Raw genomic sequence first — 23,458 nt, 5'->3', positions numbered from 1 at the left:
GGTGGAGAAGAGGATAAGGACCACTTAAAACTCATCCTTCTAGAATGTACTATATACTGAAGTGGATACTAAATAAGGAAATGAAGGTAGAATGTGTTGCTCGTAGCAACACTGATAAATACAGAGGCAGAAAAGCCATTATAGGAATGCTAAGGGAGAAATCAGATCTCTAATAACTTCTCATATATCAAAGATAAACAACTTGAGGAAAAACAGGAATTGTATTTGGCATGGGCTCACCTAAAGGTTGTAAGGTAACAATAAATATCAAGCCATAAAAAGCCCCCTGAGCCCAACAGTCATTGCACATTGACAGCCTAGTCCTTCCAATGCAGGCTCTGGAACAGTGAAGGCTTCAGGGAGACCAGCATTGCAGATTTTTGGTCACCACTAATGATAGAGGTAGGGAACAATTTCACAAAGATACAGCGGCCAAACCACCTCCTTCTATTTACCCTTCCCCAGACAGATCTTTTTTGAGACAATATAGGCAAATAGAGCCAATAGGAGAAAAAGAGCAATGGGTCCAGTATAGCATGAAAGAAACCCTTAAGGAGTAGTAAAATCTATAAGCAGGAGAACTAGGTGGACTAAGGCTATGAGGTCTGGGGAAGAAACTAGATAAAGAAGAGAAACTGGGGCTGGGGTTGTGGCTCAGCAGAAGAGCACTTGCCTCACTTGTGTGAGGCCCTAGGTTCAATCCTCAGCAGCACATAAAAATAAATAAATAAATAAAAGTGAAGATATTAAAAAACACTCTAAAAAAAAAAAGAGAAACTAATGAGGAAGGCTAAAGAAAATAGGTAATTAAAAAAACAACAACAACAAAAACCTAACCCCTGAACCAAAGTTTCACTTAAATCCTTTTATGAGTGGTGAGTAAGGAATACAAACCAGAAAGCTTCCCACATACATTCATTCTTAATAGTCTCCCTTCTTTCATAGAGTCCAAGATACAGGTGTATTAGAACAAGGTCTGAACTAAGCCCTTTATGTCTTAAATGCCTTGTCTTTCCTCTTTCTCTCATGAAAGAAAGACACAAACATATCATACACCATTGCAACAACAAAAAATGATTTTATTAGGCAGAACTCTTGGGGAGGAGTGGAATCTATAAGCAGGAGAACTCGGTGGACTAAGGCTGTGAAGTTCTGGGGAAGAAACTGGAGAAAGAAGAGAAACTCATGAGGAAGGCTGGGGAAAATAAGCAATAAAAAATAAATAAAACCTAACCCTTAAACCAAAAAAAAAAAAAATCACTGAAATCATTTTATGAGTGGTGACTAAGGAATAGAAAGCAAAAAATTTCCCACATTAATTATTTTTTTTTAAAGAGAGTGAGAGAGGGAGAGAGAGAAAGAGAGAGAGAATTTTTTAATATTTATTTTTTAGTTATCCGCGGACACAACATCTTTGTTTGTATGTGGTGCTGCGAATTGAACCGGGCCGTACGCATGCCAGGCGAGCGCACTACCGCTTGAGCCACATCCCCAGTCCCCACATTAATTATTAACAGTCTCCCTTCTTTCATGAAGTACAAGAGAGAGGTGTATTAGCACAAGGTCTGAATTAGCTCTCATTTCTTTTTGTCTTAAATGCCTTGTCTTCCCACATTCCCTCATGAATAAAAGACACAAAAATAATGTACACCATTGCAATGAAAAATGATTTTATTAGGCAGAAACCAGATGCTCAAAGGCTTTCATAAGTTCCCCAATATTTAGTAGTTGTTCTCTGGGGAAAAAGGCCTTTTGTATGAGATAGGTAGCAGGAAAGGTAGCTTAGTGGTATTTGTGAGACAGGGCATTGGCCACACCAGCCACCACCTTCTGAAAAGCAGCCTGTGCCTCTGGAGTGAAATCCTTGCCCAGGTGATGGGCCATCACAATCACAATCATATTGCCCAGGAGCTGTGGGAAGAAAGAAGAGGTGTGAATATGAAGAGTCTGAGCATGAACAGAGAATATTTCAACCTCATCTCCAGCTGTGTTTGTCGTTGTAATTATAAAATAAAAGCAAAATGATAGCTGGACTTAGCTTCTGCTACAGATATGAATTCTCATGTATCTGTCAGAATTTATAAGCATAAGTTTTCTTCCCTATCTCCCTAACCCAGAAGATAAATTTTTCACTGTTATATGAAAACTTAAAGACTGTGCAAAGGAACACGACAAATTTTATTTTCCTTGCTTGAAAGAGAAATTAGAATTGCATTTTAAAATAGACAGTTTTTAAAATGTAAATTAGATGAAAGATTTTTAATTTACAAATGCAATCTAAAAAGTTAAATGGAAGAAGACAGAGCAGATATTAAAGAAAACAAAAACTAGAAAATGAAAATGAAATGAGAGGAAACAATTGTTGTCAATGGAGAATAAAAGATCAACTGTCCCAAACACTGATATCTTTGCCTTCTGCTATGAACTTATCCTTAGGGAGGAAAAGAAAGGATCACATTGAGGGGATGTCCTAGACTCACCTTGAAGTTCTCAGGATCCACATGCAGCTTGTCACAGTGCAGCTCACTGAGACTTGCAAAGGTGCCCTTGAGGTTGTCGAGGTGTTTCAGGCCATTACTAAAGGAATCAATCACCTTCTTGCCATGAGCCTTCACTTTAGCATTGCCCATAACAGCAGATGCAGAGGACAGGTCCCCAAAGGCATCAAAGAACCTCTGGGTCCATGGGTAGACAACCAGCAGCCTGAGGGGGTGAAAAGAGCAAGGTCATGGAGAAAGTCAGTGCCTGTCAGAGATGTCTGTCTCCACATGCTCAGCTTCCATCCCCCTTCTCACCCCAAGCTGCCTCATGACATGGATACTCACCTGCCCAGAGACTCAGCACCAACTTCTGCTGCATTCACCTTGCCCCAGGCAGTGCTAATGGCATTCTTCTCCCCATCACTCAGATGCACCATTGTGTCTTTTTGGAGGTTTGCTAGCAAACACAAGTGTGTCAGAAGCAAGTATAAGCAGCAGCTGGCCCTGCTCTGTCCTTTATGCCCAGCCTTGACTCCTGCATTCCCTGCCCTAATGAGCTCATTGGCCAAGACTAGGGTGTGGCCCTACAGGGTGAGATTTGCATGATGACAGCCATAACAGTCCTTGGCAGCTCTGGCACTGCCTTGGAGTCTAACTTCAGGCTCTCAGTCCTCCTTCTTCATATCTACTGGTCCCATGCCAGCAGTTCAAGTTGGCCCTAAAATCAGCCTCCTGGGCAACTTTACTTCTATGAATTTTGGAATAACTATCTGGTAGGTCTATTGGAAATTATTTCCCTAATTATCTTATTATGTAAATTTGGAAAGGAGGCACAAATTATAGAAGAAATGTGCCTGTTGTGTTTTAGCAAGAGTGTATGGAGTGATCTCCTCCTGTTTCTCCAGAATATATAAAATAATCCACAGACAGAATGGATAAAGGCTCTCTCATGATTCTAAGTATGTCTTCTTTCTCCTGATTTGGATTTCATCCTCCTCCTAAGAAAATAAATATTCATTAATTCTTTCAGTCATTCAATTTTTGATGTTTTTGTGTGTGTTTGTTTAGTTTGTTCATCTAATCAAATAATATTTGAAAATCAGAATAAATCTGAGTCCAATTATGTTTGTGCAATACTTACTTTATTATGTTTTGTTGACCAAGACATAGAAACATTGAGACCCTTTAATACAGTAAAAGTTAAAATTAGCTTAAAGCCATTTACAACACAAAGTTTTATGTGTTGAATTAGCAGAAGCTATAGGGGACATAGTCAGCACCTCATTAAGAAATTCATCCTACCAATGAGAGTGTAAGCTACCTAAGAAATTAAAGTCACGAATAATTAGTGAAGAACAAAAGACAGTCAGAAAGACAGTTTCAAAAAGGTGGAGCCCCTTTAAGTTGATTTTTGCACACATAAAAGATAATTTAAGTTCATTTGGATGGTTTCATACTGTAATATGTATAACCTGATACAAATTCTTCCACAATTAGTTATCACTTATTATATGCATTACTTTCTGCTTGGCAGCTAGATTCAGAATTGAGGTGGAGAAGAGGACAAGGACCACTTTGAAGTGCATACTAAATAAGGAAATGAAGCTAGAATGTGTTGCTCATGGCAACACTGATAAATACAGAGGCAGAAAAAGCATTACAGGAAGGTTAAGGGAGAAATCAGATCTCTAATAACTTCTCATATGTCAAAGATAAACAACTTGAGGAAAAACAGGAATTCTATTTGGCATGGGCTCAAATAAAGATTGTAAGATAACAATAAATATCAAGTCATAAAAAGCCCCCTGAGCCCAGCAGTCATCACAACTATTGACAGCCTAGTCCTTCCAATGCAGACTGTGGAAGAGCAAAGGCACCAGGGAGACCAGCATTGCAGATTTTTGGTCACTGTTAATGGTAGAGGAAGGGAACAAGTTCACAAATACACAGTGGCCAAACCACCTCCTTCTCTTTACCCTTCCCCAGACAGATCTCTTTGAGACAATAGAGGCAACTAAGGATTAACCAGATCAGGGGAAAGGAGCAATGTTTCCAGTACAACATGGAAGGAAAACCTTGGGGAGTAGTGGAATCTATAAGCAAGAGAACTTGGTGGACTAAGGCTGTGAGGTTCTGGGGAAGGAACTGAAGAAAGAAGAGACACTTATGAGGAAGGCTGAAGACAATAGTTAATTTAAAAAAAAGTAGCAAAAACCTAACCCCTGAACCAAAGTTTCACTTAAATCCTTTTATGAGTTGTAAGGAATAGAAAGCAGAAAGCTTCCCACATACATTCATTCTTAACAGTCTTCCTTCTTTCATAGAGTCCAAGATACAGGTGTATTAGAACAAGCTCTGAACTAAGCCCTTTATGTCTTAAATGCCTTGTCTTTCCACTATCCCTCATGAATGAAAGACATAAACATATCATATACCATTGCAACAAAAAGTGATTTTATTAGGCAGAAGGCAGATGCTCAAAGGCCTTCATAAGTTCCCCAATATTTAGTAGTTGTTCTCTGGGGCAAAAGGCCTTTTTTATGAGATGGACAGCAGGAAAGGTAGCTTAGTGGTATTTGTGAGTCATGACATTGGCCACACCAGTCACTACTTTCTGAAAAGCAGCCTGAACCTGCGGGGTGAATTCCTTGCCCAGTGATGGGCCATCACAACCACAATCACATTGCCTAGGAGCTGTGGGAAAAAAGAGGTGTGAATATGGTTAACAGAGAGTCTGAGCTGGGACAGAGAATATTCCCATCTCATCTCCAGCTGTGCTTATTGTTGTAATAGCAAACTAAAAGCAGAATGATGGATGAATTTAGCTGCTGCTAATAAGAATTCTTCTGTGTCTGTCAGAATTTATATGCATAAGTTTTCTTTTCTATCTCCTTAATCCAGGAAATAAATTTTCACTGTTATTTTTTAACACTGTACAAAGAAGCATGACAATTTTATCTTCCTTGCCTTGAAAGAGAGATCAGAGACAATTTTAAAGAAGACAAAATCTTAAATGTAAGTTAAAAGATGAATGATTTTAAATTTACAAATATAATACAAAAATTTAATGAAAGAAGACAGCACAGAAATTGTAGAAAAGAAAACTGGAAAATGAAAATGAAATGAGAGGAAACAATTGTTGTCAGTAGAGAATGAAAGATCAACTGTCTCTAACACCTATGCCTTTGCCTCCTGCTATGAACTTATCCTTAGGGAGGAAAAGAAAGGATCACATTGAGGGGATGTCCTAGACTCACCTTGAAGTTCTCAGGATCCACATGCAGCTTGTCACAGTGCAGCTCACTGAGACTTGCAAAGGTGCCCTTGAGGTTGTCGAGGTGTTTCAGGCCATTACTAAAGGAATCAATCACCTTCTTGCCATGCGCCTTCACTTTAACATTGCCCATAACAGCAGATGCAGAGGACAGGTCCCCAAAGGCATCAAAGAACCTCTGGGTCCATGGGTAGACCACCAGTAGCCTGAAGGGGTGAAAAGAACCAGGTCATGGAGAAAGTCAGTGCCTGTCAGAGATGTCTGTCTCCATAGGCTCAGCTTCCATCCCCCACCCCACCACCCCTACTAATAAGCTGCCTTATGACATGGATACCTACCTGCCCAGGGCCTCACCACCAACTTCATCTACATTCATCTTGCCCCACAGGACATCAATGGCAGGCTTCCCATTTTAAGTCAGATGTACTATAATGATGTTGAGATACGTTCCTGTTATCGCTAGTTTTTCTAGTGGTTTGAACATAATGGGTGCTGTAGTTGGTTGAATGCTTTTTCTAAATCTATTGTGATGATCATGTGATTCTTATTTTAAGTCTACTGATGTGATGAATTACATTTATTGATTTCCATATGTTGAATTGCATCCCTGGGTTAACCCCACTTGATTGTGATACACTGTCCTTTTTGATATGTTTTTGTATTCAATCTGCCAGAATTTTACTGAGAATTTTTGCATCTATGTTCATTAGAGATATTGTTCTGAAGTTTTCTTTCTTTCATGTGTCTTTGCCTGATTTGAGAATCAAATTTTTTTTTCAATTTCATTGATTTAAGCTCTGATTTTAATTATGACCTGTCTTCTACTGCTTTGGGTGTTGGTTTGTTCTTCTTTTTCTAGGGCTATAAGATGTCATGTTAGATAATTTATTTGTTGACTTTTTATTATTTTAAAGAATAAACTCCATGCAATAAACTTTCATCTTAGTACTGCTGTCATAGCATCCCAGAGATTTCAATATGTTTCATCAGTGTTCTTATTTATCTCTAAGAATTCTTAAATCTCCTCCTTGAAGCCTTTGCAACTCATTGTTCAATCAGTAGCATATAGTTTAGTCTCCAGGTGTTGGAGTCACTTTTATTTTTTATTTTATCATTGACTTCTAATTTCATTCTATTGTGGTGTGATAGAATGCAAGGTAGTATCTCTACTTTTTTGTATTTTCTAAGAGTTGCTTTGTGGCATAATATATGGTCTATTTTAGAGAAGGGTCCATGTACTGCTGAGAAGAAAGTGTATTTTCACTTGTTGAAGGATGAAATATTCTATATGTGTCAGTTAAGTCCAAGTCATTGATTGTATTATTGAATTCTATACTTTTTTGTTTTGTTTACTCATCTTTCCACTTTCTATCATCTCTACCTCCTGGAATTTGTCCCTTGCTTACATTTCCATTTCATTTTAAAAAGGAGGAATGCTTTTTGATTTCTGTTATCATATTTCTACTTTATAGTCTTCTCCTGATTCTGAGAACCCAAAGTCTAGAAATTTCCTTATTTTTCCCTGGCAATGCATGGTTCACAGAGATAGCTCATCCTTTCAGCTCTACCACTTTGAAACCCAATTATGCTAATATTTTAGGTTACCCTGATAAAAAGGGGATTCTGTATTGGTTGTTATTCCAAGGAAATTAGTAAAATTTTCATTTTCTTTTTTCTTGGATAAGAGGTCTTTCAAATATTTTTAATATTAATAATAATAATAAAAGAGGATTTAGCTTTACCTTTAGATTCTTGGGTTTTATTATATTAAAATCTGAATTAGTCTTATAACTGTTTTATATTCAAGTTGTTTTCAATATTCTTTTTCACACCTCTCCTGCCAGAGAACAGTCATGTAGATGGGATAAAAAGATGTTCTAGAGAAATTCTGATGCATCCTTTGCAGGCATCCTGTCCCTAAAACCCACAGATCTTACTAAAAATAATATATAAAATTTTTATATTTTTCTGCAAAGAGCCAATTGTCAAAGCTACAGTTTTGAAATCTTGTTTGGCAGAATTTAGCACTTTTTAAGATCCCGTTCTTTTCTGTGCTCTATAATCTTTCTCCTGTGTTGCTTTCTACTTCAATGACTGTCCTGTGGCAACTCTCTTCTACTTTCAACTGCTGTAGATTCTATCATCCAGGCCTCAGGGCAGGGTAGCTCTCTTGATAAGGCTGCTCACTGTGACTCATGTGGGATCAGAAATTTTCTTCAGTTGTCTCAGTTCTCTAGGGATAAGACTGAGTTATCATAAGACTATCAACAAACAGCTCAGGTACACAAAGCCAAATTAAGTTATGAAAAAGGATGAGTATCAATAAATGTGTTTCTATGCTATATATAACTTGTCCTCATATCTCATCAAATCTGGATCATTCCAGAATTCAGTGCCTTGAGCTCACTTACCCCTTCATACCTGTGATCTCACTCCCATCCTGTGAAAGTTCTGCAGCATGTCTGCACCCCTAACCACCCAACTCACACAGAGGCACAGGCAAATACTACAAGCCCTAATATATATATATATATATATATATATATGTGTGTGTGTGTGTGTGTGTGTGTGTGTGTGTGTCTGTGTGTGTGTCTGTGTGTGTGTATGTATGTATACTTTAAGACATATATGTCTTAAAGTGTATTTGCTTTACTCCAATTATTCAAGCTTTACTAATTCCTAATATTCTAGATAAGGATGGGCATCATCTGAGTTTATCAAGCAGATAAATATTAACTTTTTTAAAAAAAAAGGTCAGGGCATTCATCCATTGGAACATGGTATTGCTGTTTGTTTCAAAAATAACACTCAAACTAGAATACTTTTTGGATATGCTCTGGAACTCAATTTCTAATTCAAGCACAGTCTATCTACTTGCTACAGTCTTCTCTCCCACATGCACAATCACTTGGTGACCTCAGTCTTGGGCATTTTGTATATGATCACACTTGAGCAATCCAAAAGGAAATATTTAGATATTTAAGTTTGTAACTAAGAAAGAATACAGCCAGGTCAAGAGTCCAGAATGGAATAAGGCATACAGAAACAAGCCACACACAGTATGTTGGGTAAACTACTATCGTTACCCATTAAAAAATGACAGAAAATGTTCTTTACTAATACTTCCTTGAAATTCTATACCATTTGAGGAGGTGAGACTAATCTTATCTTAAAGTAAGGAAACTGATTCTTTAAAATGTTAAGTAAAATTTTTAAGGCTTCGGGGCTATTTTTTTCATCTTTATTACTTCTGAAGGCTTGACTTTTCATTTTAATTCTCTTTTGCCTTAATGAGACAAAAAGTGAGCATTACTTTGTTATTTTTGAGTTATACTAATAATATATGCACAGTCTAAGCAAAATGTTTTTCATTCATTATATGAGTGAGTGTGTGGGGCTCATGCCTACTCACTCATGTGATCAAATACTCAATTTAGTGTTGTGGACAGGAGGTGTTTATGTGTTCAGTGGATAGAGAAATACAAGATCCTATGGCAAGACCTGGGAGTAGGTGATTTGTGACTAGTGTCTAGTCTTTGTGTCTCCTGTGCTGTATATAACTTTTCCTCATATCTCATCAGGTGAGGCAGACTTCATTAACAGTAGTCCACATACTAATGCTGCTGTGGCCTGAGGTACTTTGGTCTCACACATTTTAAAGAAACAGTTACAGGATAGACACTTCTCGTGGTAGAAGGAGTATTTCATTTTATTATTTTTTTCCTCAGATCTATTTCCCACTCTTAGATCTCCAGAAAATGAATTTCTTTGTTCCTGAGATTAATTTTTATAAAAACTACAGTGTAGTAAATATTTATTGGAGCATTCTAACACTCTAAGATATAGACCCAATATATTAGACCTAAATTTGTTATTTGAAAATAAATTATTTCTGCCTACTTGATACAGTGAGAAATATTTTATCTACTTAGATTTGGAACAATTTAAATAGGACGTATGGATAACAACAATGACCAAGAGGCCAGAAGTTGTTATGCCATGAGAGACTGAAGTTATCTATAAGCTCTCAGTCTCAAAGTGGCTTGGTTCCAAGACATAAAGGAAAGATTCTGTACTTAGTTACAGAGATATAAAGTCTGAGTCAAACCTGGGGAGGTGGCTCATTTTAAGACCAAAGATTTATGAAATAAAAAGAAGAGGCGATTTTGACCACAGGAATACTTCCTGTACACATTACTGGGCCTGGACTGAGGCAGGGTGGCTCAGGGTACTTGCTCTCCAATGGCCTTAATGCTCATCTCCAACATGGTGTGTTTACCCAGCTATCCCTCTCAACTCGGGGACCTTAAAACTCTGCATGTGAAACCAGTAAACCAGACAGTAACTCCTCTCTAGACAATCACTTTCAAGATGTTTTTTACTCTTGTTAATAGTTTTTCTACAATTCTAACTTATGTCTATGTTCATTGCTTCCATTGGAGTCTGGACCTTGATCACATCAATACTAGATCAGCACCACAGAAACTAATAATCTTTCATTGTTGTATACATTTTAAAGAACAAATATTTATTGAGCCCAATCATGCTGTGTGCCGTTTTAAACACTTGAGAATTTTAGGGAACAAGACAGAAAGTTCATGTGGTCTCATGAATGTTACATCTACCAGATGGGCCCAATCTAAGTGATTAAACAAATAAGAGAATTTTACATACTGTTATAGGACAAGAAGAATATGCAAGCAATAGTATGATACCAAGTGACTATAGGTGACTATTATAAGATAGCCTTAGATTAAAAAGTCACCTTGAAATGACTTAATGGTAAGGTGGAGTCAGCCAGAAGTAGTTCAGAAGAAAGTTCCCAGAAGCAGGAAAGGCTTCTGTGCAAAACTCTGAGGCTGGGAAATAAAAGAAGAAAGAAAAACAAGCAAACAATAAAATCTTGCTACTTCGTTTATAGTCAAAGCATTAAAAGTCCAGAGAAAAATGTACTAAGGGAAAATAAGATGAATCCAAGACATGGAGATGGCCTCAGATATATTATTTGGTATTATAGATGAGACTTGGGTGAAAATTTACTTCCAAGACATTGAAACCAATGGAGATTAGTACACCTAATGTTAACATGATCTCTAGTTTACTCAGCACCCACAGCCAGACATATCTTCCTATATTACCTATGCATCATTCACATTTCTGCTTATATATATATGGAGAACTCCTGTTAATCTGCCTTCCCAACTAATCCATATAAATTCTTCTCACTTCCTTTTGCTCTCACAGTGTTGGTCTTTTGCTCAGACACACTGATCTGCTGGTTTGTTTTCCTCACAAGTATCCCCACCTCTCCTAGCAGGTTATAATAATTTCTTTTCCTTGACATGCTACAAATAATTTGCACACTTTGGCATTGTCTATCATAAGGACTAATTTAACCTCCATGAGGCACACACCAACACTTAATGTATACATTTTCTCAGAAAAATGAGGGCCAGTTCTCTGGAGTTGACTTGGGCAAGAGCTTTCCCTTCCAACCCCCACTCTAGCCAAAAAAGTGCTATGAAAAGGGGCTAGGGCTGTAGCACTTCCTTGCACGTGTGAGGTATTGGGTTTGATCCTTGGCACCACATAAAAATAAATAAATAAAGATATTGTACCAACTACAACTACAAAAATATTTTTTTAAAGTGCTATGAAAAATAAAAGCCAATAGAATGTAATCACAACCCCTGCCTGAACCTTGACCTCCTAAGCCTGGAATAATTTTCTTCCATTGAGCCCATTCTTGCTACAGTGCCTCAGATTAGCCCTGAGGGTCCTCCCTGAATTGTTCCTCCTCTACTCTAAATTGTCTGGTTCTGAGACACCTTGTATCATAGAGCTCTTCCTTCCCACCAGAGCTCTCCTGCACCTGTGCTTTCCCTTGGGGAACTCACATGTGCATGTCCTTCTTTTATTTTCTCAGTAAAATCTACATCTCTTGCAAAAATAAATGGAGAACACATACACACACACACACACATACACACACACAACCTTAACATAAAATTCCTTTGTGCTTATATATTTAAAAGTACACGTAAAAGTAGAACTGAAGGTAATCAGAAAAGGTTTCTTAAAATAATTCTTTTATTATTTTTGTTATTATTAAAAAGAAAGCTTCTCTCTGAATCTTCTGCACTATGGGTGGGAGGTTCAGTGATACTTGTGGGCCAGAGCGCTGGCCACTCCAGCCACCATTTTCTGCCAGGAAGCCTGCATCTCGGGGGTGAATTCCTTGCCAAAATGTTTTGCCATAATAATCACAAGCATGTTTCCCAGGAGCTGTGAAGTGGAAAGAGACAATAGATAATAAGCACAGTGAACAGAGAGATCTAGACTGGTTTCCTGTTATCTAAACACCCAGTTCTCACTCAGAACTAAGCATATGTCAATTTCCCTCAAAGCCTGAGGTGAAGCCCAGGTACCCAAACTACACAGGTAGTTCATTCTCTTTGTGGAACTAATCGGGCTTTAAATATTTAAATTCAAATGTGTGTATCATGATTTGAAATTTTATATCTTACCACCCAAAACCTCACATTTTGTGGACTTAATTTTTTTATCTTTCCAAACCCAATGCAGTCCAAATGTTCCAGTTATTTGTCTGAGACACATAACCCCTCTTTTGGAGTTGTAAGTTGAGCATTAGAAACACTTCACACAAATGTCCAACCAATATGGGAATTGCCTTAGCAATGCTTGGCCTAGGTTTCTTCCTTTTACTGAGTCAACATGAGAATATCCTCTCTATAAGCCGTTCTTTTCTTGCTTTCAGCAGGGTTTAAGATGAATTAAAAAGAGGGAAAAAGAATTTTCTTGTAGAAAAGGGTTCATCCTATAAGAGTTTCATTTTAAAAACTGATCTTCTCCATCTTTACATAGCTATCCTCTCAAAGCCAACAGAGTGTATTCTAGACTTCTAGACGCACCCCTTAGGTCCAAGTACCACTTGGTCTTAGCTGAGTTAGCCCTCTGCAGTTGCTTTACTCCCAAATTCAATATCTCAGAATATGTCACACTCTACAGGTAGCTTCACTAATGTTCAGATCAATGCTTAATTATCTAAGCTTTCCCAAGGCTGAAAGCAAAAGGAGTTGAGTATCTCCTGAACTCACCCTGAAGTTCTCAGGATCCACATGCAGCCTTTCGCAGTGCAGCTCACTCAGCTGGGAAAAGGCACCCTTGAGGTCATCCATGTCCCTTAAAGCATTTCCCAAGGAAGTCAGAACCTTCTTGCCATGGGCCTTGACCTTGGGGTTACCCATGATGGCAGAGGCAGAGGACAGGTTTCCAAAGCTGTCAAAGAACCTCTGGGTCCAGGGATAGACAACCAGGAGCCTATGAGATAGAGCAATGATAATTGGAAAGTCAGGGTGTCTCACAAATCCCAAGAAGATGCCTAGATTTCTGCTAGTTGCAGTTTCCTTCCTACCCTCCCTTGTCCTGGCCCCCAGATCCTACCTTCCCAAAGTTTCTCCTCCAGCTTCTTCCACATTCACTTTTCTCCACATGCTTGTGATAGCAGCCTTATCCTCAGCTGTGAAATGAACCATGGTGTCTGGTCTAGGAGCTTATCGATAATCTCAGATGCTTCAGAAGCAACTGAAGACTACTAGAAGGCACGTCCTTTTATTCTTCATCCCCCACGCTGTGGCCCCTTGACTCACCACATATCCTGAGGCTATTGGTCAATAACAAAGGCTATTGGTCAAAGGCAAGGCTGGTCACACAGGGGGTGTGGTTTGAGCAGGGCAGGGTTCAGACAACCATGTTAAGATAGTGCTAGGGAGGCCCCCTCAAAGGAATTTCACTGCTAACATTTTTTTAGGGTCTTTCTGCTGTTTCAAGTCAATTGTTTCAATTTTCCTTTTTATTCTTTAGCTTGTTTTCCTTCTCTTGTCAGAGAATGTTCTGGGTCTTCCTTTCCAGCCTTTTTTATGTTTTTGTCTCTAGTTTCAGAGAAGCCTAGAGGTTAAAGTATAGACACCAATGTAAAAAATTCAGTTATTAGGAGATTCTTATTTAAGCACAATGCTTAGTATCTCCGATGGAGCAAATATAAATGTCATACAGGTAGGAATGGTTTCCAAGGGAAAAGTGCTATATTGATCTTTGAATACATTCTTTATGGGTTTATGCCACTGTCTCCCAAGTTCACAATAGTTTTAGGGAAATGATTTCTGTAAAGCATCAGTTTTAGTGCAGAAATACATTAGTGTTGTGTAACACAACATGGGACTGAACCCTAGCTTCAGTCTAAAATAAATAAAGCATGTCTACTTTGAGCAAACATTTTTGCTTCCCTGTCAATGCACTGTGTAGTTACCAGGTAATATGCATTCCCACTGGATAAGTGGGTGCTGGCTGTTGAGCCAGGGTCTGGGGGTAGCTTTTCTATGCTCAGTGAAGAGTGGTGGGAGGTCTCTTGGTAGGTATTATGACCTTGCATGATTTATCTTTCAAATAGTGTCAGCCAGTTTTATTCTAAGACATAGTACTAGGAATCACCTCCTTTGCCTTCTCTAAGTGTTTGCAAAACAACTATAGAGTCAGAGTTGGTTTGGGGGTTTTTGTTTTGTTTTGTCACATTGACTAACAGTCCACATATACTCTCACAACTGGGACAAAAACTACATTTTTTAAAAAAATTTGCTTTTTTTTTTTTTTTAGCAGACCTGCAGATCAAATATAACTATAGAAACTTTTTAAATCCTCCTGTTAACACATTATAGTTATACATAATAATTGGGTTCATTTTGACATAATCATACATGCATGGAGTTTAACTTGTTCTATTTCAGTTTCCAGTGCCTCCTCTTTCCTTCTCCTCAATCCCCCAATTCCCCTTCCTCTACACTTTTGATCTTCCTTTTATTTATATATATATATATATATATATATATATATATATATAATTTTTTTATTTTTTTAATATATGAACTCTTTATTAAATTGATACTTTATAGATATATATGAAAGTACAATTTACTGTGATACATTTATTCATGTATATTTTGTAATTTTGTTCTGTTTAGAGGCCTATTGAAAGGCAACAGAGCTCAGAAAGACCCAGGCTCTTATCACCTGAAACTACAATGTTTATTGGTCTCTCATTCCTGAAGTAATAAAGTCAAATTAAAAATTAATTTACAGGACAAATCCTAATCAGGCAACGAAATTCCTGGTAGTTATATTTGCCAAGGTTTGGCATGCAACTGGTACAGTGTACTCGTTTCAATCCTTGATATGAGAGTTTGGCTCAGGACTTGAAGGTAAAGACTCTGAGCAATATAGCACTCTTTCAGAGTGATTCATTTGCTAATGCAGCATCCCAGATGAGGGGTGGGTGGTCCTCAGTGAGTGCCTGGCCTCAGACTGTTCAATTCACTCAGGATTGGACTTTGGGTTATCTGCCACTTCCTTTTCATCCACTCCAACTAATCTAGTACCATTGCTTCCTCACTCTACTTTTGTCCATTTTTCATGTTTGCAGATTCACCTGCTCTGTTATGTCCTCTGAGTCATCATTCATGTCTAGTGTCTATAAATTTGACCAAAAGACTTGCTTCCCACAATATCCCTTCACTGAACTGAATGCTGCACCTCACAAGGAGGCCCTCCTTCTCTTCAGGTCTCAAACTGCTTTGAGAAAGATTCTTACAACCTCACTTGCATGGTTTTTGCATGTGTAAGCATATTACTTTGCCCTAAAAATCTTATCTCTTCAGTCACTTAACATTCTAAGAATATTCATTGTTTACTATTTTACTATTGCCAATAACATGATAATAGCTTATATAGCTTTTTCTTTTCTTTCTTTCTTTATTTGGTACTGGGGATTGAACCCCCAGGGGCACTTTACTACTGAAAGTTATATCTCAGTCCTTTCTTTTTTTTAATTTTTTTTTTTTTAATTTTGAGACAGGGCCTTGATAAATTACTGAGAGCCTCAATAAGTTGCTGAGGTCTGCCTTTAACTTGTGATCTTCCTCTCTCAGCTTCCAGAGTTCCTGGGATTACAGGTGTGCACCACCAGGTGCAGCAATAGCTTGTATTTTTATAGTCAAGTTCTTGCACTATTGGGTCTTTGCTGATACTCTCCTTTCAAAGAGGCAGTTTCATGCAAGTCACCAATCCCTGACTTGTTGGTTTTAGACCATGAGCCTTGAAGTATTCATGTAGATTTCTCCTACATAAAGTGTTCATCTCCTCATCCCCCAATGTCCCCACATATATAGTAATTTTAACTTCATTTTAGTGTGCTATATTCTATCAGAATATAATGTACAATTATTTCATGTGTCTTAGCCACGGTGCTCCATTAGGATAAAAAAGAGCAAGCTATTGTTGAATCATGGGAACTTATTCTAGAAAGTGCTCAGTCATCACTCAATTCAACCCCATACCTCTAAAACAGTTTCATATCACATTTGACAATTTAGCTGCTCAAGGTGGATATTAGAATAAATTAAAATAGTTATCCTATCCTAGACCTAATATCCTAGAAGACTTTATTATTATTGTTGATGTTAATGAAATTTGGCTTGTACTACAAATCTGCTTTCTCGGGTATCATTTACCACTTCCTTTTTCCCCTCTATAGCAAGTTTTTGCCACCCTATCCCACAAGTCCCTGCTGACTTAACTCACCATTTCCCCATACCCATAGAAATTCTTCCCCATCTTAGTGTCCTTGATCTTTTAATAATATATGCTTGACTTTATGTGTCTCTATACACTTCTCAAAGAAACTCTCGTTTCTTCCTATGTCTCTTCCTACTTCTCAGTACAAAAGAGTAAAAAATGGAGAAGACAAAACTTTTCAATTTTGAATTACTGAAGAAATGTTTTATTAAGCAGAAGCTATGCTTTCAAGGCTGAGCTCAGTCCCCATGTACAGAAGGAGGGTACTGGGGACACATGGGAGCACTGGTGAATAGGGAGGCGGGTTTAGTGGTACTTGTGGCCCAGAGCATTGGCAACACCAGACACCAGCTTCTGCCAGGCAGCCTGCATTTCAGGGGTGAACTCCTTGCCAAAGTGAGTGGACAGAACAATCACCAGCACGTTACCCAGGAGCTGTTAGATGAAAAAAAGAATGACACATAGGCAGGTTGAGTAGGAGTTTCCAAAGAGAATTTGTAGGAGAAAAATTACCTTTATACCTCTATTTCTTCACAGTGACAACCTCAGCTAAGCTTAGGTTTAAGTTAATCTGTCCTCCCAATGCAACATTCTACCTCCTTATATCCTCACCCTTTCTTTCCATTTAATCATTTTTATTTCCTTCCTTCTTTTTTTCTTCATTCACCCAAATTCTGTAAACACGATTTTAGTGCTACGAGAATTCTCAGTGGCAATTTAGAATCTCCCATCAACTAAGGAATAAGTCTTTACTTGATCACAATACTTAATGGGAATTGGATATATTTTAGAGAATTTTTCATATTTTCTTTGAGAAAATCTGTCCTTAAAACTTTCCCCAAGATCTTTTCCTAAACTTCAATCATTAAGATCCACACTGAAACAGCAATTCCGTTTCCTTGGGAAAAACCCTTGGCCTATATATTAAAAAAAAATCCATTTCTCCTTGCACAAATCTATTATTGTCTAACATTATTCTCCAGAGAAAACACATCCAGTTCTGACAGAATTTTCTGAGTAGTTTTAAGAATATTTAGGCTTCTAAATGACCTCAACTGTCAATAGTTTTGAATCAGATTTGTCTTAATTATGCCCTTGAGATATCTGTGTTTCTACTGCCAAGCTGGGCGGATGATTTTTGAGGTCTTGGCTAATATTTCCAATCAAAATCTCAGCTCCTATTATTGGCCCCAAGTCAAAGCTATAAAGAAAGCATGAGCATCTTTAACTCACCTTAAAGTTCTCAGGATCAACATGCAGCTTGTCACAGTGCAGCTCACTCAGCTTAGCAAAGGTACCCTTGAGGTTGTCTAGGTTCTTAATGGCCTCTCCAAAGGAAGTCAGCACCTTCTTGCCATGGGCCTTGACCCTGGGGTTACCCATGATGGCAGAGGGAGAGGACATGTTGCCAAAGCTGTCAAAGAATCTCTGGGTCCAAGGGTAGACAACAAGGACCCTGCAATATGAGATAATAACAGATTCAAAATTAGAGACATTCCTCATTCATGTGCCAGAGTCATGTTCACCCTTCTCTCCCATTCATCATGATCCATTGCTTACCTGCCCAAGGCTTCACCTCCGGTCTCTTCCACATTCAATTTGCCCCACAGGCTAGAGATAAGGTTCTTCTCCTCAGCAGTTAGATGCACCATGATGTCAGGTCTGGGAGTTTGCTGGTGATTACCGAAGTGTCAGAAGCAAGTATGTTCTGCGGCTAGGAGTCACGTCTTTTATTCTTCACTGCTGAAACACGGGCCCCTTGTTCTCTGCAGTTCCTTGAAGTCATTGGTCAAGGTTGAGCTGTGGCCCTCATGGGCGGAGCCAGAACAGGAGAGGGACAGCCCTGAAGAATCCACTGTGAGTTTGTGACCATGCATGCTGGATCCTCAGATATCTTTACTGGTTTTTTTTTTTTTTCTTCTCATCCAACCACAGCATGGTTTTTAACTTATTTCTTATCCTTGGATTCTTTTCTCCACATGTAATCTTCCAGGATAATACCCATCTTTTTCATCTCTTATCTGCTTTTTCCAAGAAAGACCCACTGAGAGGAACTAAGCCCAAGATGGAAAAAAATAAGTTTCAGTTAAAAGAAAAAAGTTTAATATTTAGTTTAAGAATGTTGACAGGGCTGGGGATGTGGCTCAAGTGGTAATGTGCTTGCCTGACATGCGTGGAGCGCTGATTTAGATCCTCAATACCACATAAAAAAAAAATAAAGATGTTGTGTTCACCAAAAACTGAAAAATAAATACTAAAAAAATTTCTCTCTCTCTCTCTCTCTCTCTCTCTCTCTCTCTCTCAAAAAAAAAAAAAAAAAAAAAAAGAATGTTAACAGTGATCAACAATGAAGTCAAGGGGGAAGAAAGTTAAAACACATGTAACTCTTACTCTGTTGAGAAGTTATTGCAACTGATATTTCTGGATCTTAGTTTTCACCAGAGAGAAGAAACATACCAGGTTACTTCTGGATGCTGAACACAGTATCAAAGAACCCACAGTGGGGCCACTGCCCCAGTTCCAAAGTACATTGGGTGGCTTCCCGGAGAGGATGGACAGAACAAGATCATACTCTGTGCTTTTAGAGAATCCTCAGTCTTTCCATCTCTATGACCTCAGGAGAAATTTGTTGCTTTGGTTATTTTCTCTGGACTCTCTTCTTGCTTGTCTTTCCCACCTATACTGGGACTGTAGAGGGGACTGAAATAATTTAGAACCAGGATTTGTGATCAATCTGAGGAACAAGTGAATTGATCATAGTTGGGATATATTGTGTTTGCTGTAGCCTTCAAATTCCTCTAGTGCCCTTGTTTCTGATGACCCCATTGTGATAACTGGGTAGCTTTTTACACATTGGAGCTGAAATTGAAAGCACACATTTATATGTATTCAATTTCATCCATATATATAAAGAAGATTTATATTATGTATGTAATACAAACGCTCCTAGGACATAAGCATATTTCCACTTCATCTGCACTAGTAATAATTGTCATTATGCACATTTTTTTTATGGAGGAACAAGGTCTCAGAAGTGAAGTAAATGTTGAAATGACAGAGCTAATGGTTGAGGGAACAAAGGAAGCAGAGTTGAAAAATTCCAGAAAACTTTTTGCTTCTTATCATAATCTAGTTTTCCCTGCCCATTTCTTGCTTCTAGGTAGTTCTTTATCTGCTTCTACCATTTTACTTCTCTAGTGCTCCTTTTTCCCAGAACTGAAAGATTCTTGATCTACAGGTCTATTTTTATTTATTTAGTAGAAATTTCTATTTATTTATTTGTTTGTTTGTTTGTTTGTTTTATTTCATTTTGGCACCCTAGGTGCTGCTGGTCCTTTTTCCTTTAGCAGTAAGGCTTCTGAGTCCCAAGTCTCCATATTCCAAGTTTATCCAGAGTTCTGTTCTGCTCTGCTGTACAACTCTGCATTGGTATTTATGATTGTTTTTTATGTATGTTATCATGAACACTCTTAGCACATGAGAATATTTTGCTTGCCTTATTGCTGTGATTCTAGAAGTTTTTATCTGCTTCAATTACACTCCACAAATTGGCATTATTCCAGGCTGCTGAATCTTTAGTGCACTTTCGTTTAGCTTTTAACTAAAATTAGCTTTTAACCAAACTTATCATTATGGGAATATATTCTAACCAACGGTCAATTTAGATATAGCCAGGAATTCCTAAAGTATGGACTAGTTTGACAGACCCATACATGCTAAGCAATGTATTTTAATGCATTAAGTATTATACATAGAATTTCCAAAGAAATAAATTATATTAAAATGTATTAAACCACTTGAAGCAAATGTATGAAAGATGATATGTCATGAGCTTTGTAATGTTTTGAACAACCAATAAAAAATGTATTAAAATTATATCAAGTATCAAAATATTCAATTTGTGTTTGGTACTATATTCTCATCTTGACACATACATTAGATTTAGTAGTGGGTCTATAACTACCATAATATTTAACTAGTGATACAGACTAATATTATTTAAAAATGTCCTCAACAACTGTATTATAACATGAAAATATCTGTGATTTCTATCTGTAAGTAGGCATCAGGTACTTTTATATTATACTAGTTTGTTTTCTCCATTCAAATAGTTAGTGAAATATGGTATATTCAGAAAGGTTGGTGAAAATAAAGATGAATTGGTATCCTCATAAATCTTTCTTAACTCATTAAGTGTTCTGTGGTTCCCAGGTTAAAACTTCCTGATATAGAATATGTAGCCCAGGAAGATAGAATTCTAGGTAAAGAGAGAAAATACTGAGTGTTGGAAGTAGAAAAACAGTGAATGATCAAGTAGCAGGTGGCCACTCTGGGAAGAGCAATGAATTCATGAAGACAAAGCTCTAGTTTCCAAGGCACATTTTCTATGGATCTACTGTGAAGAATTTGGGTATGAGGATCAGATACTGCCAAAGCCTATAGAAAAAGGACCAGGTCTCTCAAGCCTAGAATTTGGGAACATTTTTGGTCTCTTCCATCCTTCTTCCTGGTCACAGTGTGGATGCCAGTCTTCTGTGACATTCATAGTGTAGAATTTGGTTCTTCTCCTCCTCCCCCTCCTCTCTCAGACCCAATTTAAAATCCATATCTCTTCCACTACTTATGGCCTATGAAACCAGACCTCACTTCCATTCAGAGACTTGGCCTATCCCTTGTTCGGTTGTTGCCAAAAGCTTCCAGAGTGCAGGTTTAAAGGTAGTAGGTCTGTGCATCAGTGCGTGAAGGATGAATTCTGATTCCTAAGTCAGGCAGGCTGACAGCAGTTGCATTATTGCTTAGGTATTTGTGAATTCAACTGCTCCGTAATAAATATTGCATTTCTTTCTCCTATCACCCATGAATGAAGGATTATCGTCTTCCTTCTTTGGGATAAAAGTCAAAAGTTTGTAAAACTAAGTGACATGGCTATGCAGGACAAATGAGAAAGAATCAAAAGCCAGAAAACAAAATCAGTGGGAATGTTCACTTATGATTTATTTACTTAAAGAGTACTAAAATAAAAACTCTGTATGTTTAAGATATTTTTGAAAAACTTTAAAAAGAAGAAGACACTCAAGTTTAATAGAAATTAAGCCATGCATTTTTAGGGTTTCCTGCAGCATTTGCAATTTTCTAAATTCTTTGCTGGATTTTAAGAAATTTAAGATAACTTGTTTCAACAGGGAAAAATTCTATGTTTTGTTAAACCTTTATGTCTTAATTTATTACATGCATTTGAAACAAAGATTCAAATATTGTATTGTCCTTAGGGTGCTATTGATATGAAAAAATTATTGGTGGGTATAGTAGGTCCTTCACTTTACTGATGTTTTTCACATCTGTGGAAAAAAATAGTTGTTTCAATGGTTATTATTTAGCATAAATAAGTTCTTTTATTTTTCATCTTAAAATAGAAACAAATTATGAGCAAGAGGAAAAAGTTGTTTAGGACCCTTAGAGAGGCTACAATTTATTCTGCTTCTGTTGTGTAGTTATATTGTTATAAAAGTAGTAGATGAAACTGAATGGTTCTATTCAATTTTGTGTTAGCTAGAGATGACATGAGCACCATTCAGCAGGAGGAAGCCTTCCAAAAAGAAGGAATGGGAAAGCCAGAGGCAGCCAATTATTCCACATTTTTTTGCCTCTGAATCTTGAAAGTTAAAATTTGAATCTGGTAACTTAGAAAAGTCATAAATGTCCTGTTTTTCTTAAATGTAGCTTCATTTTCTTCTTTTCTTTAGCAATTTTTGACCTTAATTAAATAAAGTTGTCTTCATTTATTTTCATGATTACAATTTTTGGGAAATCTGGTTTGTCTTTATTTATGTTAAATAGCATTGCCTAATTATCCTATGAATTAAGAATGACATAAAACTTCTCTGAAATCATCATAAAAATAGACACTGTCATTAGAATGAGTACTTTTCTTTTTATCTCCTTTTCTTTCAGTTTACTGCAGCACTACCTTTGGGCATTGGGCCAAATCTCATTACTTTATCCAAGACTTAAGTCAAATAAAAATTTACAAATTTTATTCAAACATGGCACTTCCGAAACATATATAAACTCAACATTCAAATCATTTAGCATAGAGTTGACTCAAATGGACCTCTTTTCAGTTCAGGGTTTAAAATTCTCTAATCAAAAATGTTAGAAAAGATCCAATTATGTACTAACAGTCCACCTCTGCCGCTATAAATGTGAAATTTTTGGTTTGGTGAATTTTGCATTCTAAAAAAGTAAGAAGAGGCTGGGCGCAGTAGCACACGCCTGTAATCCTAGCAACTCAGGAGGCTAGGACAGGAGGATTGTGAGTTCAAAGCCAGCCTCAGCAATTTATCAACTCAGTGAGACCCTGTCTCTAAACAAAATACAAAAAAAAAAAAATGCTGGGAATGTGTGGTTCAGTGATTAAGTGCCCCTGGGTTCAATCCTCTATACCAAAAAAAAAAAAAAAAAGTAAGATGGGACTATTTCCTACCTAGGCATATAAAGTATTTGGGCTTCTCTGTGTTGACACTGTCACATAGCATATTTCCTAAATTAAAAGTATGCAACTCTCTGGGAAAAATAAAACTGCAGATTGGCAAGTTAGCAGAGCTGGGGTGGAAGGAACAATGGTAGTTATTAGACCATTAACAAGATCAGCCACCATTAGGAACTATGAGAAACCAGGACCCTTTGCTTTGTGTCACCAAGGATGGGATTTCTTAATGAATGCTCTCTCTCCCAGATTCCTAGTCCCAAAGAGATCCTATGGGAATTAAATCACTTCAACCTCAAGTTTATTGAGTCTGAAGCACTGTGAAGGAAAGGAAAATCTCTTTTTCAGGTCCCTGGATCAAAGTGCTGCTCGAGTTTTTCTCTGTACTCAAAACATGTGGCCAGTCTCTTACTGCATGTTTTCTTCTTCCTTCTCCTCCTCCTCCTTCTCTTTCTCATCCTTCCTCCTCCTTTTTCTTCTCCTTAATTGTTCTTTTTTTTTTTTTTTTGTACAAAGAGTTTATATGCCAGGGTTTATTTTACTTTGCTTGTCTTTTCATATACAGAAACA

At 37.5% G+C, this 23,458-nt stretch overlaps 4 protein-coding genes across 4 annotated transcripts; all 4 read right to left on the bottom strand.

Annotated features, from left to right (window-relative positions):
- Positions 1-1,653: 1,653 nt before the first annotated feature.
- LOC101967841 (hemoglobin subunit beta-S/F) lies at positions 1,654-2,982 on the bottom strand. The gene is made up of 3 exons (XM_078046593.1): positions 2,826-2,982; positions 2,481-2,703; positions 1,654-1,911 (listed from the first exon to the last, which is right to left on the bottom strand). The coding sequence occupies exons 1-3, from the start codon at positions 2,915-2,917 to the stop codon at positions 1,783-1,785; spliced, it is 444 nt and encodes a 147-aa protein (XP_077902719.1). The 5' UTR covers positions 2,918-2,982; the 3' UTR covers positions 1,654-1,782.
- A 2,064-nt stretch (positions 2,983-5,046) lies between these two features.
- LOC101969569 (hemoglobin subunit beta) lies at positions 5,047-8,214 on the bottom strand. The gene is given in 5 exon segments (XM_021721495.2): positions 5,047-5,132; positions 5,135-5,174; positions 5,738-5,960; positions 6,093-6,157; positions 8,176-8,214. Coding segments are annotated over 5 exon segments (453 nt in total).
- A 3,673-nt stretch (positions 8,215-11,887) lies between these two features.
- On the bottom strand, positions 11,888-13,325 carry LOC101967554 (hemoglobin subunit gamma). The gene is made up of 3 exons (XM_005342522.5): positions 13,219-13,325; positions 12,873-13,095; positions 11,888-12,039 (listed from the first exon to the last, which is right to left on the bottom strand). The coding sequence occupies exons 1-3, from the start codon at positions 13,308-13,310 to the stop codon at positions 11,911-11,913; spliced, it is 444 nt and encodes a 147-aa protein (XP_005342579.1). The 5' UTR covers positions 13,311-13,325; the 3' UTR covers positions 11,888-11,910.
- Positions 13,326-16,576: 3,251 nt separating this feature from the next.
- On the bottom strand, positions 16,577-18,197 carry Hbe1 (hemoglobin subunit epsilon 1). Its single transcript, XM_005342521.5, has 3 exons — positions 17,962-18,197; positions 17,635-17,857; positions 16,577-16,836 (listed from the first exon to the last, which is right to left on the bottom strand). Exons 1-3 carry the CDS (start codon positions 18,051-18,053, stop codon positions 16,708-16,710), a joined length of 444 nt encoding a protein of 147 aa, XP_005342578.2. The 5' UTR covers positions 18,054-18,197; the 3' UTR covers positions 16,577-16,707.
- Between the last annotated feature and the right edge of the window lie 5,261 nt (positions 18,198-23,458).

Source organism: Ictidomys tridecemlineatus, chromosome 4 (genome assembly GCF_052094955.1).
Source record: "Ictidomys tridecemlineatus isolate mIctTri1 chromosome 4, mIctTri1.hap1, whole genome shotgun sequence".
NCBI lineage: Eukaryota > Metazoa > Chordata > Mammalia > Rodentia > Sciuridae > Ictidomys > Ictidomys tridecemlineatus.
Note: the sequence above shows the minus strand (reverse complement) of the source record. Positions and strands in the feature narration are given on the sequence as shown.

Excerpts from the sequence above, each read along its gene's own strand:
- LOC101967841 (XM_078046593.1), bottom strand. The coding sequence starts at position 2,917 with ATGGTGCATCTGAGTGATGGGGAGAAGAATGCCATTAGCACTGCCTGG. Across the intron at positions 2,704-2,825 it reads GGTGCTGAGTCTCTGGGCAG|GCTGCTGGTTGTCTACCCAT; the intron begins GTGAGTATCCAT and ends TCACCCCCTCAG. Across the intron at positions 1,912-2,480 it reads TGGATCCTGAGAACTTCAAG|CTCCTGGGCAATATGATTGT; the intron begins GTGAGTCTAGGA and ends TTCTTCCCACAG.
- LOC101967554 (XM_005342522.5), bottom strand. The coding sequence starts at position 13,310 with ATGGTTCATTTCACAGCTGAGGATAAGGCTGCTATCACAAGCATGTGG. Across the intron at positions 13,096-13,218 it reads GGAGGAGAAACTTTGGGAAG|GCTCCTGGTTGTCTATCCCT; the intron begins GTAGGATCTGGG and ends TCTATCTCATAG. Across the intron at positions 12,040-12,872 it reads TGGATCCTGAGAACTTCAGG|CTCCTGGGAAACATGCTTGT; the intron begins GTGAGTTCAGGA and ends TCCACTTCACAG.
- Hbe1 (XM_005342521.5), bottom strand. The coding sequence starts at position 18,053 with ATGGTGCATCTAACTGCTGAGGAGAAGAACCTTATCTCTAGCCTGTGG. Across the intron at positions 17,858-17,961 it reads GGAGGTGAAGCCTTGGGCAG|GGTCCTTGTTGTCTACCCTT; the intron begins GTAAGCAATGGA and ends CTCATATTGCAG. Across the intron at positions 16,837-17,634 it reads TTGATCCTGAGAACTTTAAG|CTCCTGGGTAACGTGCTGGT; the intron begins GTGAGTTAAAGA and ends TTCATCTAACAG.